This window comes from Podarcis gaigeae (assembly GCF_964106915.1).
Source record: "Podarcis gaigeae genome assembly, chromosome: 5".
NCBI classification, from domain to species: domain Eukaryota; kingdom Metazoa; phylum Chordata; class Lepidosauria; order Squamata; family Lacertidae; genus Podarcis; species Podarcis gaigeae.
This window is the reverse complement of record NC_139681.1, coordinates 28,687,380-28,702,909: the sequence shown is the minus strand read 5'-3', so window position 1 is coordinate 28,702,909 and position 15,530 is coordinate 28,687,380. Positions and strand designations below refer to the sequence as shown.

The 15,530-nt window shown below is 38.8% G+C and overlaps 1 protein-coding gene across 7 annotated transcripts in view; it reads left to right on the top strand.

The window, feature by feature from the left end:
* The window catches only part of JMJD1C (jumonji domain containing 1C), a 118,984-nt gene that overhangs the window by 88,619 nt on the left and 14,835 nt on the right, over positions 1–15,530 (top strand). For 6 of the 7 annotated variants that reach the window (XM_083740255.1, XM_083740256.1, XM_083740253.1 and 3 more), the window contains 9 exons: positions 927–1,032; positions 2,899–3,023; positions 3,827–3,970; positions 4,063–4,249; positions 4,354–6,029; positions 7,284–7,456; positions 7,744–9,911; positions 12,657–12,858; positions 14,855–15,069. In XM_083740255.1, coding sequence (XP_083596381.1) covers positions 1,026–1,032; positions 2,899–3,023; positions 3,827–3,970; positions 4,063–4,249; positions 4,354–6,029; positions 7,284–7,456; positions 7,744–9,911; positions 12,657–12,858; positions 14,855–15,069 — 4,897 coding nt within the window. In that variant the 5' untranslated portion in view covers positions 927–1,025. The remainder of the gene's footprint in view (positions 1–926; positions 1,033–2,898; positions 3,024–3,826; positions 3,971–4,062; positions 4,250–4,353; positions 6,030–7,283; positions 7,457–7,743; positions 9,912–12,656; positions 12,859–14,854; positions 15,070–15,530) is intronic. The other variant, XM_083740254.1, reaches the window with a different exon arrangement.

Here is a 15,530-nt window from a genome sequence, read left to right as displayed (position 1 = left end):
TATTAAGCCAACCAAAATATAGCAAAAGGGTGTGCAAGCTTTTGCGCGCTCCTAAAATTCTTGACCAGGCTAGAAAGTTAACAGAGCACTTGGCAGAAGTGAGATGACAACAATTATGACATTGAACCCATGGAATCTTCATCTGATCAGTCTTCAAGGTTGAATGGGAACTGGGTAGCCCATGTGCAAATGAAGCTCTTAATGGAGCTTTTCCTGCTGGGAATAAGAGGCATAGCAATGGTTGATTCACAATTTCTGAAAAACTTTCCATCCTTATGTGTGGAAGCCTATGTGTTTCATCTAAGGTTGGAGAGTTTCAGAGATGGTAAATCAGCCATTGTTCTGCTTCTTGTTCCCAGCAGACCTTGGTGCAACTCAATAGCTGCATAGATTCATTTGTATTTTTTTCTGTCTTCTCCGTTATTATGTTTCAAGACTGCCACCAGATGCAGACCCCATGGCTTCAACACCAACCACAAGCTGCCCTCTCTCCCCCATATTGCCCTGTTCACCATGTAGCTTGATGATGCGTTTTGGAAAACTTAAAAGCTTGCACTATTTTGTTACATTTTGGTTGGCCTAATAAAGAGATTATCCAAGTACAGAATTTGACAGTAGCTTTATTGAGGTATTGTAGTCTTAACTTGCAGATTTTTTTGATCCAAGAATTTAAGTGGACTGATTTGGTCTATTGAAAACATGCATGGAATAGAGAAGTATTTAAAGCCATTTATTTATTTGGAAACACATTGGATCTGGGTCCGTAATGGAGGGGGGAATCGAGCATTTGGGACAACTTCTGTCACTGGTCTGCAGTTGTGTTCTTCAGAATACATAGGTTTCAACAAATTGTTGGATTGAAGGAAATAAACTTCATAAAATACTAAATGTGTATAACATAGGGTTCTTCTTAATTTCTGCTTTAGGACGACGTAGACAGTTTAAACCCAGTTCTCAGGGACAACCCACAGCTTCAGGAGGAAGTAAAAATCTGGGTAAAGGAACAAAAGGTGCAAGAGATTTTTATGCAAGGTAATTTTGAGAAATATTTTTTTCTTCTAATTAGGTCCCATGAAAATTAATACTGAAACATGATTGGAGGAAAAATTATACTGTAAGTAGAAATGTGGATTTGTTTTCAAAATTTATTAAATGAAAGTATATTCATATTTCAGAAACTGTTGTTTAGTATATGGTAAATAGCTCAGTAGTTCAGTAATGCCATTAGCCATGATTTACTTGGTTTTTTGTGTTGAGGGGGGATGCTTTTAAAAATCAGGTATAATCGCATGTATTATGAATTATTTATTGTCGCTTGAACCATTTGTGAGTAGTGAATTTAAAAAACAGTTTGTGGTTAAGTCCTTGGAGCTGACATGAAAAAGGGACATGACTGACATCTTCTGAGTCTGTGACCCAAGTTTATGTATTAAATGTAAATACATGTAATATTATGCTACATTAATGGTACATTTTCCAGGCAAACAAAGGGTGTCAGCAAGTAATATTCTGCAGGGACTGGAAATGCTTTTTCAGTGGATTTGATTCCCACAGTAAGAGTATAAGGAGTCCTGCTGGATCTGATCCAACGTCTGTCTAGCCCATCTTGTTTCTCACAATTCCAGATGCTTCTCGGAAGCCCACCAGCAAGACACGAAGGCAGTATTGTTTTAGCTGCAATTCACAATGCACCCATACTTCTACTGGATCTGTAGTAATATTTTTTCATGCATAGATAAGAACATTCATAGGGCTAGGTAAATGTAAAGGGACCCCTGACCATTAGGTCCAGTCATGGCCGACTCTGGGGTTGCGGTGCTCATCTCGCTTTATTGGCCGAGGAAGCCGGCGTACAGCTTCCGGGTCATGGCGAACCAGAGCAGCGCACGGAAATGCCGTTTACCTTCCCGCCGGAGCGGTACCTATTTATCTACTTGCACTTTGACATGCTTTCGAACTGCTAGGTTGGCAGGAGCAGGGACCAAGCAACCGGAGCTCACCCCATTGCGGGGATTTGAACCGCTTACCTTCTGATCGGCAAGTCCTAGGCTCTGTGGTTTAACCCACAGCGCCACCTGCGTCCCTTAGTTATTGTTTACTTATTGACAATTTTGGTGCCACCTGAGGTGTAATGTCAGTATGATCTTTTTCACAGAACTTTTTCCACACTACACTGCAGCTCAGTGCTAAAGCAACAAACAGGGAGCATAGGAACAAAACTTAAATGCAGAAATGTCTAAAATCTTAAAATAAGCAGACTAAAAATTTCCTTCTTAGACTATTTATGCATTATGACTTATGGGTAATAGCTATGGCATTTCCCAGTCAGTTTTCAGTATAACCAATATCCAATTTTAGGATATTTTGTTCACAAAGCCCCCCCCCCCTTTTAAATTTGTAGTATTTTAAAATAGGAAGTTGTTTGTTGGTTACTATGTGATTTAAATGCATGTTTCATCTGCTGAGTTTTATAAATTAATGCTTGTTATTGCACAGTAGCCTTGGGAAGGAGAAAAGGCTGCTGAATGATTTTGATTTTTTTTTTAACTACTGCAGAGGCTACAGAGCTCTGTGGTCACTTTTGGGAAGCTATTGGCAGCTGTGAAACCCAAAACTTCAAGAACTACATTGTTTCTACTCCAGAAGCATCTGGGCATGCAAACAGCTGCTGTGGAGGTTCTGTTCAAAAAGTTAGGCTTGCTTGATCATAAAAATGCCTCTGTATCCAAAGAGAAGTATGCAGTAGACTTAAAGGCATAATGGAAGTTTGGTTTTCGGGGGTGGGGTGGGTTACAATGTAAGAGAACATCTGTGCTGCGTGCGCTTTTAACACCAAGCCATGGATTGGAAAATTATTGCAATAATCCTAAAAAACTATTTTTATTTTTATTTTCGAAGGACCATATTCCTTAAACGGCTATAGAGTGAGAGTATACAGACAGGACTCTGCCACCCAGTGGTTCACTGGTATAATAACTCATCATGATCTATTTACTCGCACTATGATTGTTATGAATGATCAGGTAACTATTTCTTCCGTGTTTGTCTTCAACATAAATAGGTTTGTCATGGCTTTGGAACTGTTGGCCTAAAATTGAGTTGCATATATACATTGTTTTAAAATATTACTTAACACAATCATTTATGGTTTTAAAAACTCAAATCTGCTTATTCGGTTATTACCTGAACAGTAAGATAAATAAAATGTGGATGAAGGGAATCATGTCTGTAAGGATTCATTGTTGTTGTTTTTAAAAAGTGCTGTCAGGTGATAAAGTGGCTATAAATGCCTACATGGAACAAATGAAACCAGAATGCATATTGCAGTAGTCTTTAATATTTTCAGGGCATAAATACAGAAATAAAATGGAGCTGCGGGGGGTGAAGATCTATTTTCCTTAATTGAGCTCCCCAAGATAATGAAATGGTGGGATAGAAGTAACGGCCAATATAAGCTTTTGTCCTATTTTCAGTTAGCGTCGGTTTATAGTTATCATTAATCACTCATACTCCTTTCCCTCTGAAGCTGAAAAAAAATCTTCATCCTGTATGCTTTATTTTTGTTTGACCAGTTAAAAAAAAATTGAAGGATTTTCAGTTTGGGACCAAAGCTGGAACGTTGGCATTGTTCTTATAAAACATGTTAACATGTATCCCCCCCCCCCCCCTTCAATATGAAAGGATGCCACTTCTTCATTCCTTTTGAAGTTTTGTGCCAAAAAAGTTGTTTCAAATTAGGACATAAATTTTGTATTTGCAGCTGGCTTTCATATGGAATATATAAATAAGAATTGATTCCCTTTTTTTGTTTTTCAAAATTAACCAGGTTTTAGAACCACAAAATGTGGATCCCTCTATGGTTCAGATGACCTTTCTAGATGATGTTGTTCACTCTTTGTTGAAAGGTGAAAATATTGGCATTACATCACGACGCAGGTCTCGTTCCAACCAGAACAGCAACACAGCCCACGTAGATATATTTTGATTTTAAATTACATTGCCATTTACTTTGTTAACTATCTTGTATTAATGAATTATAAATGTATTACTCTTTTTATTTAGGGCCACTATACCCGGGCACAGGCAAATAGTCCCAGGCCAGCAATGAATTCCCAGAGTGCAGCACCTAAGCAAAATTCACATCACCAGCAGCGGAATGCTCGTCCACATAAAAGGAAAGGCTCTGATAGCAGTGTGCCTGATGAAGAAAAGACAAAAGAGGAAAAATATGACTATATCAGTCAAGGAGGTATAAACATTTTTCAAAGGGTTGGAACAATGCTTCTTCAACATAGTACTAAATAAAGGATTGATTATTTATTTATTTATTTATTTATTTATTTATTTCTACAGAAAATTCCAAAAATAAGAGCAAACACTTTATTTCTAAAAGAAGAAAACCAGAAGATGATGAAAAGAAACTCGGTATGAAGAGGCAGCGGATAGACAACACTTCAGACTATTCTGAGAGCAGTGACTCAGAAAATTCAAACAAAAGACTGACAGATTCTTCATCGGAGCAGAATTCAGAGAACGAATTGAAAAGCAAGAACACTTCAAAGATAAATGGGAAAGAAGGAAAATCCCAGAGCAGTGATGGTATAGATGAACAAACACTAATAGACAGCCAGTCACCCTGGCACGAGATACAGGAAGATAAAAAACATCAAGAAACAGATAGGCCAGAGTCAGCTGACTTGGAGCTGCAAGAAATTTCACTCCATCAAGCTGAGCAGCCAACAGTTTATGATAGGAATGCGAATGATGTATGCATTCAAGAGTGCAGTATAGAAAAGCAACAACCCAGGGAGCTCTTACCGAATGAGCAGTTTGTGCCCAGTTGCCATACACCAAAAGGTTGTATTGATGTAAATATTGAAAACAGTTCAACTATTGAGCCCCAGGAAAACATATCAAATACTTTTGGTTTGCAAACTCGTCAGAAAATGGAGCCTCCGGGTAGTGATACAAAACATCTGTTTACAAATTCAAGCTTTCTGGAAGTGAGAAAGCTGGAAACTGATGAAAACTGGATTAATAATGCCAACAAAATGGATTTGATACAACCAAAAGTTGTGAAAAGTACATCAGCAAATGAACATCATAATTCTGAAAAAGTTCCGTATGGCTCTGTTTCATCTTTAACTGTCATTTCCATAGCAGAAGAGGGCAGAGTACGTAAACAAAGTCCAGTCTCTGATGTAGTGAAGTCAAAAGCTGGCCCACTGATTGAAACCCCTAAAATCAAGTCAAATTCTTCACCTGAAGTTAAATATAAACACGCCCAATCTCCCGACACTGTGAAGTCTAAGGTTAATTACCAGAACAGCCATGTTACTGGAGTAACAAGGTCAGCAATTAAAACTGAACATGATTTGCCTAGGTCTAGCTTTCATCCAGTTCCAGCTAGAGTTAGTTCAATAGAAGCTACTAAAAGTCCTCTTATCATTGACAAGAATGAACATTTCACAGTTTACAGAGATCCCGCTCTTATTGGACAAGAAACGGGAACTAACCATATATCACCCTATTTACATCAGCATAACTATCCTCCTCATTCCACTTCCCATAGAACTTGTTTAAATCCAAACACTCATCACCCCGCATTAACTGGTGCATCCCATTTGTTAGCTGGATCCTCAAACCAAACTCCTTTGTCTGCTATTAATACACACCCTCTTAGTAGTACATCTCACCATTCTGTTCATCACCCGCATCTACTTCCTGCAGTGTTACCTGGAGTGCCTACAGCCTCTCTGTTGGGAGGCCATCCACGACTAGAGACTGCTCATGCTAGCAGCTTAAGCCATTTGGCATTAGCACACCAGCAACAGCAACAGATGCTACAGCACCAGTCACCACATCTTCTTGGGCAAGCTCACCCTTCTGCTACGTATAATCACCTGGGACTTTATCCAATTATTTGGCAGTATCCCAACGGAACACATGCATACTCAGGACTTGGAATACCTTCATCTAAATGGGTCCATTCTGAAGCTTCTGTTAATACTGAGGCACCTCTGAGAAGGGTAAGTCATGCTGAATCCCCAGTTTATTATACATTGGGATAATATTATATGATAACTTGATGTGGTGTGTAATCTGTTTATAGTGCTTTATAATTGCCTTAACAAATTTAAATAATTGCTGCTTTGTAATCAGGCTTTGATTCAAGAGGGGAGGGGGAAATGAAACATGTCATAGTATTGTATTATGTATATTATTAGAGTTGGGTGACTGAGTGCAACATTTATATTTGTGCTTAAATTCTGCTCTCTGGTGAGAGGTTGGGAGGCACTTTAGGATTGTTGTTGTTTTTTAAAAAAGAGAAATCTGGATTTATAGAGTTTTCTCTTTCTTAAAAAAAAGTCATTGTTGTAGAAGCTTACAGAATGTGGGGATACTTAAAACTGAAATTCAAAGACTCAAATGTCCTTAGCTTTGTAGAAGGATTTCTTTCAGCCATTACTGTAGTATCTTAGCAGCAGAATGTAATATGCTACAATAGGATGGAGGCCCAATACAGATGCAGTAATAGCAGTCTCCTAGCCATGATTAGGAGATTGGAGGCATGCCAGAGGCTCATGTATTCTTTCTCCTGCTCTCCCTTTCTGTTGTTAACTAAGGTGCAACATTACATTTGCAGCAGTGGTAACTAATTGCTAGCTTTTAAACCGGGGCCAGATGTTGGTTTTCAAACCCTTCTTAGTACCAGTGCAGACTTAATACTGCACCATACTAATTCTAACCAGAGAAAGGGGGCTGGGAAAGAACATGGCAAGCTTCCAGGCTCCTAATCATGATATCATTAGCACTGCATGTGCACGAGTCTTTTCTAGCTAGTTAACTAACCCATTATTGAATTTATTGCTATTGAAGATGTTTCATACTGTATTTTGTAGTAAGTGTGCCATGGAAGATGGTATAGCTTTGGCTGGGAATTGTGTTCCAAAAATGGGCCACGGGTGATATTTCAGTTTACTTTTAGAAGATGCTGACCACAGATTTTTCTCCTACTCATTTGGTATGCTTTTCTTTTTAGTTAAATTTAACATTTTACCTTGCTTCAGAATAAACTGCATACATTTTCATCTATTTTGAATCCTTATTCAAATAGGATTCAAAAATAGGATAGCCGCAGTAATTTAATTGCGTCACTTATACCTTAAACAATGCCAGCACAGAAAAACAGTTTGGCACCCTAGGGTTTTGATAAAATGGAGTTATGCTTATGTTTGGGTTCCAGTAGTAACTATAAAGTCTGGTTTTGTTGCTGTTAACAGAATACTCCTAGTCCTTGGTTACACCAGCCCACCCCTGTGACCTCAGCTGACGGTCTTGGGTTAATGAGCCACATACCTGTAAGACCATCCAGTGCAGAACCACATCGGCCACTTAAATTGACGACACACTCTAGTCCTCCATTGTCAAAAAGTATAGCGGATCATCATAAAGAGTAAGTTTGCTTTGTTTAAATTTCTAAACACAAGAGGTAAGATAATGCCGATGAAAGAGTGAGGATGGTTTACTTGTTTGCTTTTTGTATTTAGCTTTAAGTCTCTGGAAACTTTGCATCACATATCACACTCAAAGGATAACCAACAGGAATGTGAAAAGTATATTAATGATGAATATATTATTACTATCGCTTTCACATTTGTATGGCATATTTCTTGTTTAGCGTATTAATGCATTGATGTGAAACAGAATTATTTCAGTTCTGCTTTCTGTGTCTTTGTACAGAGAATTGGAAAGGAAAGGAATTTTTGAACCTTTACGTTCAGTTGCAGCTACTCCAGCAAAGTCAGATGTAGAGCATAACAGATCACAGACCGCAAAAGAGGGCCATTTGCAAAGACACTTTGTAGACCCACTGCAAAGGTCACTTCAAGAGACAGGCGAGAGGCTAAGCAAATATAAAGAAGAGCACAGGAGGATACTTCAAGAAAGTATTGAGGTTGCTCCTTTTACTGCTAAAATCAAGGCACTTGAGGGCGAAAGGGAATCATATTCCAGAATATTGCCATTATCATCCTCTAGCCCCAAAAGCCATGGAGTAAAACATGAGAAAGATTCAGAACTTTACAAGATGAAGCATTCTGTACCACAGAACTTGCCACAAAGCAACTATTTTACCACTTTGTCTAACAGCGTGGTCAACGAACCACCACGAACATACTCCTCCAAAGAGGTTTCAGGTATGTGTGCCGATAAACAGAGCAGTTGTCCTTCAACAGCTTCTGCTCAGTCACTCACTTCTTTCACTACATCTCTTTCAAAACCACCACCTTTGATTAAACACCCACCAGAGTCTGAAAGCTCAATAGGCAAGATAACAGAGCAGTTTTCACAGCAAGCGACCTCTAATTCAGCAAATTCTTTCAGAAATGACTCCAGAAGTCCTACTCAGTTGTCTGTTTCATCCTCAAGTACACTCCGAACAATGCCCGCTTTGCATAGGGCACCGGTGTTTCACCCTCCAGTCCATCACAGTTTGGAGAGGAAGGAAGGAAGTTACAGTAGCCTTTCTCCTCCAACCTTAACTCCAGTGCAGCCAGTTAATGCTGGTAGCAAAATCCATGAATTACAGAAGCCACCAACTTTAGTACCCGAGCCGAAAGAAGCACAAAATGTTTACAAAAGTGCTTTGGAGCAAAAATTTTCAGATATATGGAAAAATAATAATATTCCAAATAATGACAAAATGGAATGGCACATAGAGAGGAAATTGCCTTCTGCCACAGCTTCTGTCATTGTACGTCCACCTTCACGTACAAAGTATGATACAGTATCTGTCGTGCAGACAGCTCCAAAAGAGCGAGTTGTCGAAAGATCGCTGATGGGGATAAACCAAACTGATTGTCCCAAACCAGCGGAAGCCAGAGAGACTGGAAGAATAGTTATGCCGACCGTGAACTCAGACACAATTCATGCCCAGTATGAAAAGAACTTGCCAGCTGCCTCCCAGGGCACTGTTCCCAGTTCTGTCACGCCAACTACGACGACACTATGCAGCACCAAAACGGATGTAACAGCATCTGTGGCTACTACTGGCGTTCCAATCATGGGCAGTTCAGAAGTGACTTACTGTTTGTCCAATGCAGCTTTAGCTTGCACGTCAGTAGAGAGTACTGCCTCCACAGCCATAAACCAGGAAGTGGCACACATACAAGAATGTGGCCTGAGCACCGCAGCTCCAGTTACATTAGCCTGCAGCAAAACGGAAAGTGTTCTTCAGGCCAGCTCTGGATTCTCTGGGCCATCTGATTTTATTCACTTGAAAAAGCACAAGGCAGCATTGGCTGCTGCTCAGTTTAAAAGTAGCGGTGCCAGTGATACAGAGTTGACTGCTGCGAAAAATCCAATATATCCAGCCTCTGTTTCCCTAGACAGTACTGTCATCTCTGGTACAATAAACAAAGCAAATACTGTAGGCAATGGGCAAGTATCCCAGACGAGTCAAGGGAACTACCACACGAAGCTGAAAAAAGCTTGGCTCACAAGACATTCGGAAGAAGATAAAAATACTAATAAAAAAGAGAATTCGGGGAACAGTGTCTCAGAAATCATTAAGCCATGTACTGTTAACTTAATAGCTTCTACATCTAATGATTTGCAAAATAATATAGATTGTAAAATGCTGGGTGAAAAGCTTGCGAAAGAAGAGAAACAGACAAGGCGAAAAACAAAAAGGACGTATGAATCGGGCTCTGAAAGTGGAGATTCTGATGAAAGTGAGAGTAAATCAGAGCAAAGGACTAAGCGGCAGCCTAAGCCAACTTACAAAAAGAAACAGAATGATTTGCAAAAGAAAAAAGGCGATGCAGAGGAAGAAATAAAGCCAAATGGTGTTCTTAGCAGAAGTGCCAAAGAAAAAAGCAAATTGAAGTTACAGAGCAGCAGCAGCAATTGTAAGTATATAGTTAGCATACAAATTGGAATGTAAGAACATTAGGTTTTTTTATTGCAGTCAGGATTGTGTGTCTTTTGTACTTTTAAAAAAAACAACCACCCAATATTATATACCAGGAAAAGCTTGAACCTATCTAAATTATGCATCTGTGTTTGTGTATTGTACAGTTCTGCTGTCCGCTATGCTTTCTTCAGACATTCATTCTGAACGTGTGGCGAGGCTGTGGGAATGCTTTAGTGTAGCTCCGTCCCTTCAATATAACCCCACAATACTCCCAAACCGGCACATGATGGACTGAGTCTGTAATGGTCACCCTCATGGTGCAGAGGGGTTTCCAGCACAGAGACAGAAACTCTCACCAGTTAGGGATCTTATCCCTGTATTCTGCATGTGTTAAAAGTTGCCCCTTCAGACTCAGGCCACTGATCAGAACTGACTGATTTTGGCTGTACTGTAACATTGTTGTCAGTTTTACTATTTACAATGATACTATTTAAAATTACTATTCACAAGTAATTTTAGGACTGCAACAAAACAGTGCTGAAATTGTATAAATGCTATAAAAGGGACACTTCAGTTTACCTAATATTCCTAAGTGTTACAACTTAGAGGTTTATACAAATTGTTATTGTAAGTAGCTGTATATCATCCCATTTTTAACTGTTACTTTAAAATGTTATTTTTTACTGATCAGTACTTGCTACACAATTCCAATCCCTGAAGCTACTTTCTGACTCATGCCCGTTTACTTCTTCCAAAGCATACATCCCTTTCTCTCTCTCTCTGCCTATGCTTTTCCTGTCTCCCTGTTGCTACCAGCTGCTTCCCCATCTAAAGATTCTTCATCTCCTATTGCTGTGAAGAACTATTCCTTTTATGTATTTCTTTTCCACTCTGTGCACATGCACTTCAGTTGAATTGGTTATCATTTTCACACTCAATAATAATTTAGGATTGAGCATGTGATATGGACCACACTGTTTCTGTCTAGATTCTAAAATTAGTTTTTGCAATGCACAGTTGCTTTAGGAGTTAGCAGATGAACAGATGTGTGCTTCCACTTTATGTCTGCGGGCTGGTTCAACAAATAATCCTTAGCCGTATATTCTGCATTTTCTTATTTCCCTCACATAATTGTACGGGGAAACTATACTACATGAACCAGTAGAAAACAAGCTATGTGCGCACTGCAGGAATTTATGATCACAGTAGCTCCATAAAGTACTACCTCAGCAACAGAAATCACTGCAGAGCGTAACTAGGTTGCATAGCACTTTCTACTCCCAAAGGCAGGCAACAATGCGTCAGACTAAAATGATGTGAAGAAAAATCAGTGGCACAAAGAACCATGTGACCTATATCAATGTTAATGTAGCTGTTTGTGTTAGTGTTAAGGCAGTGTTTGGGGGTGTCTGGCCTGTGGGCCTAATTAGGCCTGGCAGGGGTCCTAAATTGGCTCACGAGGCTGTTTTCCCAAACCACGTCAGCCTGCCCCACACCCAATGTTATATGACGCAAAAAGTGACAGCCACAAAGAAACAGTTGTGAATCTAAAGTGTGTTCTTCAGTGTTCCTTGGCAAGTGGGGCCCCTTGATCAGTGCTGACAGCAAGCCCTTAGAAGTAGTTCGCTTGCCGGTGCAGTTTGAATTCTAACCATGCCTGCAAATGAATATTTTTCCTCTACAAACTGGCATTGTAGATAGCTTTGCTATCTGCTAGACTTGGATCAAATGTTCAAACAAGTCATCCTTTGAATGAACAAACCATGGCTTAGCATTAGTGTACCTTACACACTTGAAAAATGTAAAGTGTCACAAGATTCAAAAAAATGTGCTTGCTGCCAGGCTGCAGTTTTTTTAAATTTCCTATTATGATTGGCTGATAGTCTTTTGTGAGTACTGTTTTAAAGACTGAAATCATAGCCAGGATATAAGGGACATGAGATCACCACCTTGCTTGAAGCGTAGCTGGTTCTGAGTCTAGTTAGTGCCTGAATAGATGTGCCACTTTGGGTTCTATGGCAGAAAAAAGAAGGGATATAAGTGTTTCGTTTGCATTGTACATTACTGTCCATATGCAATCCATAGGAAATACTTTTGCACTGAGGCCAATAAATGTATTAAATGTTTGCAATCCTATTTTTCTGAATTTTCGGAAAGGAGATGTGTAAAAGATTTTACTTCGTTCTTTCGAAAATACTTTCCTTTTTTTATACTACTGGTCTTAACAAGATAAATAAATAAATTCATTATGTAGGTAAGCATAGTAGTTTACAGAAGCAGAGTCACAGATAAGATGTGTTTGAAATTATAGTGCCTTAGTGGTTGTACTGACAAAATGAATGGGTTATCATCCATTCTTCTGTAAATTATGGGGCAAATTGATAATAAAATTGGTAATTGATAAAAAACAAAAATAGCTTAAATAAAAAAGTGTGAATTCTCCCGTCCGCCCCCACCTATTTTCAAACACTTTTGTATAATTTAACATACATGGATTCATCCTTTTTATTGCAATATAAACACTTTTACTCAATTTTTTAATGTATTTTAAATTTTGTATCATGTATATATTCTTTTATAATTGTAAGTTGCTTTGAAACATTTTTGTAGTAAGTGATAATAAAGTAATAAAGGCAATAAATAATAATACTAACTCCCACTACAGCTTCTGTTAAACTCTAAATATTAAGTCTTGATTACATTGCCTTTCCTTTTACTAAAGAAGTTGTCATTTTTGCAGCTGGCATACCTCGTTCAGTATTAAAAGACTGGCGTAAAGTAAAGAAGTTGAAACAGACGGGAGAATCCTTTTTGCAGGATGACTCTTGTTATGAAATCGGGCCCAATTTGCAAAAATGCAGAGAATGTAGACTTGTAAGAAGCAAGAAAGGAGAAGAATCAGCTCACTCACCAGTGTTTTGTAGATTCTACTACTTTCGTCGGTAAGTGAAAAACTTTTTTTCTTTTTCAGAAACCAAGTATTATTTCTACACTCCTGTTGTAGCAATGCCACTATGCTTTGAAGAGGTGCAGTTTGAAACACGCTGGTGCAGTGATGCATACAAGCTAGAAATGCTTTTGAAATTGTGGGTAGTCACTTTTTTACCTCACTCTTCAGTTTAAAAGCTCCCAGAGTGCCTTACATAGGATCAGTTGCAAACAATGCAGTACCTACCAGCAGGTTTGCAACAAGTGGTGGGGAGGCAGCAATCTCAGGCACCAGTTCTTAAAGTTTTGATGTTCTTGTCATGGCCTACTTGAGTGTGGAAGCATCTCAGGGAGAGGAGAAACAAATGGATCTGATCTATCAACCAAGCTGATGAAGTGGACCCTGCTTCCTTTTTCTTACTTTGCTAAAGCCTGGTACTTATAAAACTCGTACATTACCAAAACACTGCCTCTGCCACTATTGCACATTTCTGGGTCTAGATGTTGTTGGACTCCAACACCCATCAGCCCTGGCCAGGATAATTCATGGTTAGGTCTGATGGGAGTCCACAACATCTGGAATGCACCACTTTCACTACCCCTGGTGTAAATGTGCGGAATGGACTCCCTGATGAGGTTGTGGACTTTCCTTCCTTGGAGATCAGATGGCCATCTGTCATGGATGCTGTAGCTGAGATTCCTGCATTGCAGGAGGTTGGGCTAGATGAGCCTTGGAGTCTCTTCCAACTCTGTGATTCTATGAAATATTTTTCTTTGTGTAAACTCAATTGGAGCTTCTCTTGCACAAAAGCAGCAGGTTTTGGTGGAGGTGATTTAACAAAATATTGAATCCTTTATTTTAAATCCAAGGTCTTTGGCTTAACAGGTTTGTGATTTTGAACTATAGGCCACTTCTCAGATCTTTGAATCTAATAATAATATATTCATACATATTATGCAGCATGCTCTGTTCTTGGTGCAGGGTGGCCAAAGACAAAAATGGGTGGAGCAGCTGAGGTGACTCTGCCTTTGTGTAGTAGGCTTCATTCCTGCCACACAAAAGTCATATGTATGGGGCTGGTATGTATAAGGAGAAAGAGACTGTGGAAAACATGCAGCTTTACAACAGGAGAGAACCTGAAAAGGAACCTTTACATGGAGCTCCACAGAGGAAAAAGCAGAGCCTTTGTGACATCAGCAACCATTGAGCCAATCACCAGAACAGATGTACATGCTTACTACTAACTGAAGGACAGAGGCAAAGAGATGACTAAGGATTGGAGTAACAGTTTCTGATGTCATAAAGGCAATACTTTTTTCCTTTTCACAACAAGAAGGATGAGCTAGAACTGAATAAGACTGAAGGGAAGAGAGGAAGGAGACCGTAGCCTGAGGTAAGAATGAATGTAAGGATGTAGCCAGCGACTATGTTCCCAAGTCATGAAGGGGGGAAAAACAAAATGGGGTGTGACTTGCAAATTAATCCCTGTGGTTTTGTGGTATTATTTTTGTTGTTGTTATTGTGTTTATGTCATTACATTCTATGCCAAACACATATTCAACTAATAGAAACGTTGAAAAGCTTTCTAGTCACGTTATGTTGATAATGAGCAGATTGAATAGTGAAAAAATACCATTATGTAACAAACTTCTCATGTTTGGGTGCAGATTAATAATTAAATTCTATGAAATTATTGTTTTATATGTGGCATCCATGCATATAAGGTATATAAAGCAGAAACAGGTAATCTATATTTCAACTGTAGATTCTCCGATGATACACTAATACCACCCTCTCCCTCTTAGCTTTCCAGCAGTACCTTGTCTGTCTCTGCCAACAAAATGGTTCAGGGAGAGAACCAAGACAGATATATACATTCTCACGCTGCCTTTCAGAAACATTGGACATTAGCCAACCATAACATGTTTGACACACAGTTAACATCGAAATACAGTTTAAATTGATCATGATTTTGATACTTATGTAATTTGTGCTTTTTTGTTTTGTAGGCTTTCTTTTAGTAAGAATGGAGTGGTTAGGATTGATGGCTTTTCTTCTCCTGATCAGTATGATGATGAAGCAATGAGTTTATGGACACATGATAATTATGATGATGATGAAATTGACCTAGAAACTTGCAAATACATCTTAGACCACATAGGTGACAAATTTTGTCACTTAGTGACATCTGAGAAAACAGCCATGTCCTGGGTCAAAAAGGATGGTAAGTATCCAACTTTTTCTGAATAACTCTGTTTAAAAGTTAGTTGCTGCTTTTTAATGTGGCTCATCCATCGTGTTCTTCCTTGGGAATTTCCCTATTGCATCAAAATGTTATTTTATTGTACTGTTGAAATGGCACAGGGGGATACAAAAATGTATTGGGATAAATGTCCAAGACATGAACAAGGTGAGCTACCCCAAACTTATTGTGGTTGGGAGGAAGGGTGGGATATAAATTTAGTAAATAAAATTAGCATGGGTTCCATTCCCAAAGCAACAACAGTCTTGCTATCTTGATTTGTTCCATAACTTTTCTTTTCTTTTGTAAAAAAAAGTATTTAATATGATTGATGTTTTGTAATTATGGGTTGTCTCAAATGTATCTTTATTGGCTCTTTGGAAATGAATGCACTTTTATTAAAAAGTGCGAAACTATACAAAAGAATCAAAGTGTGGGGCGGC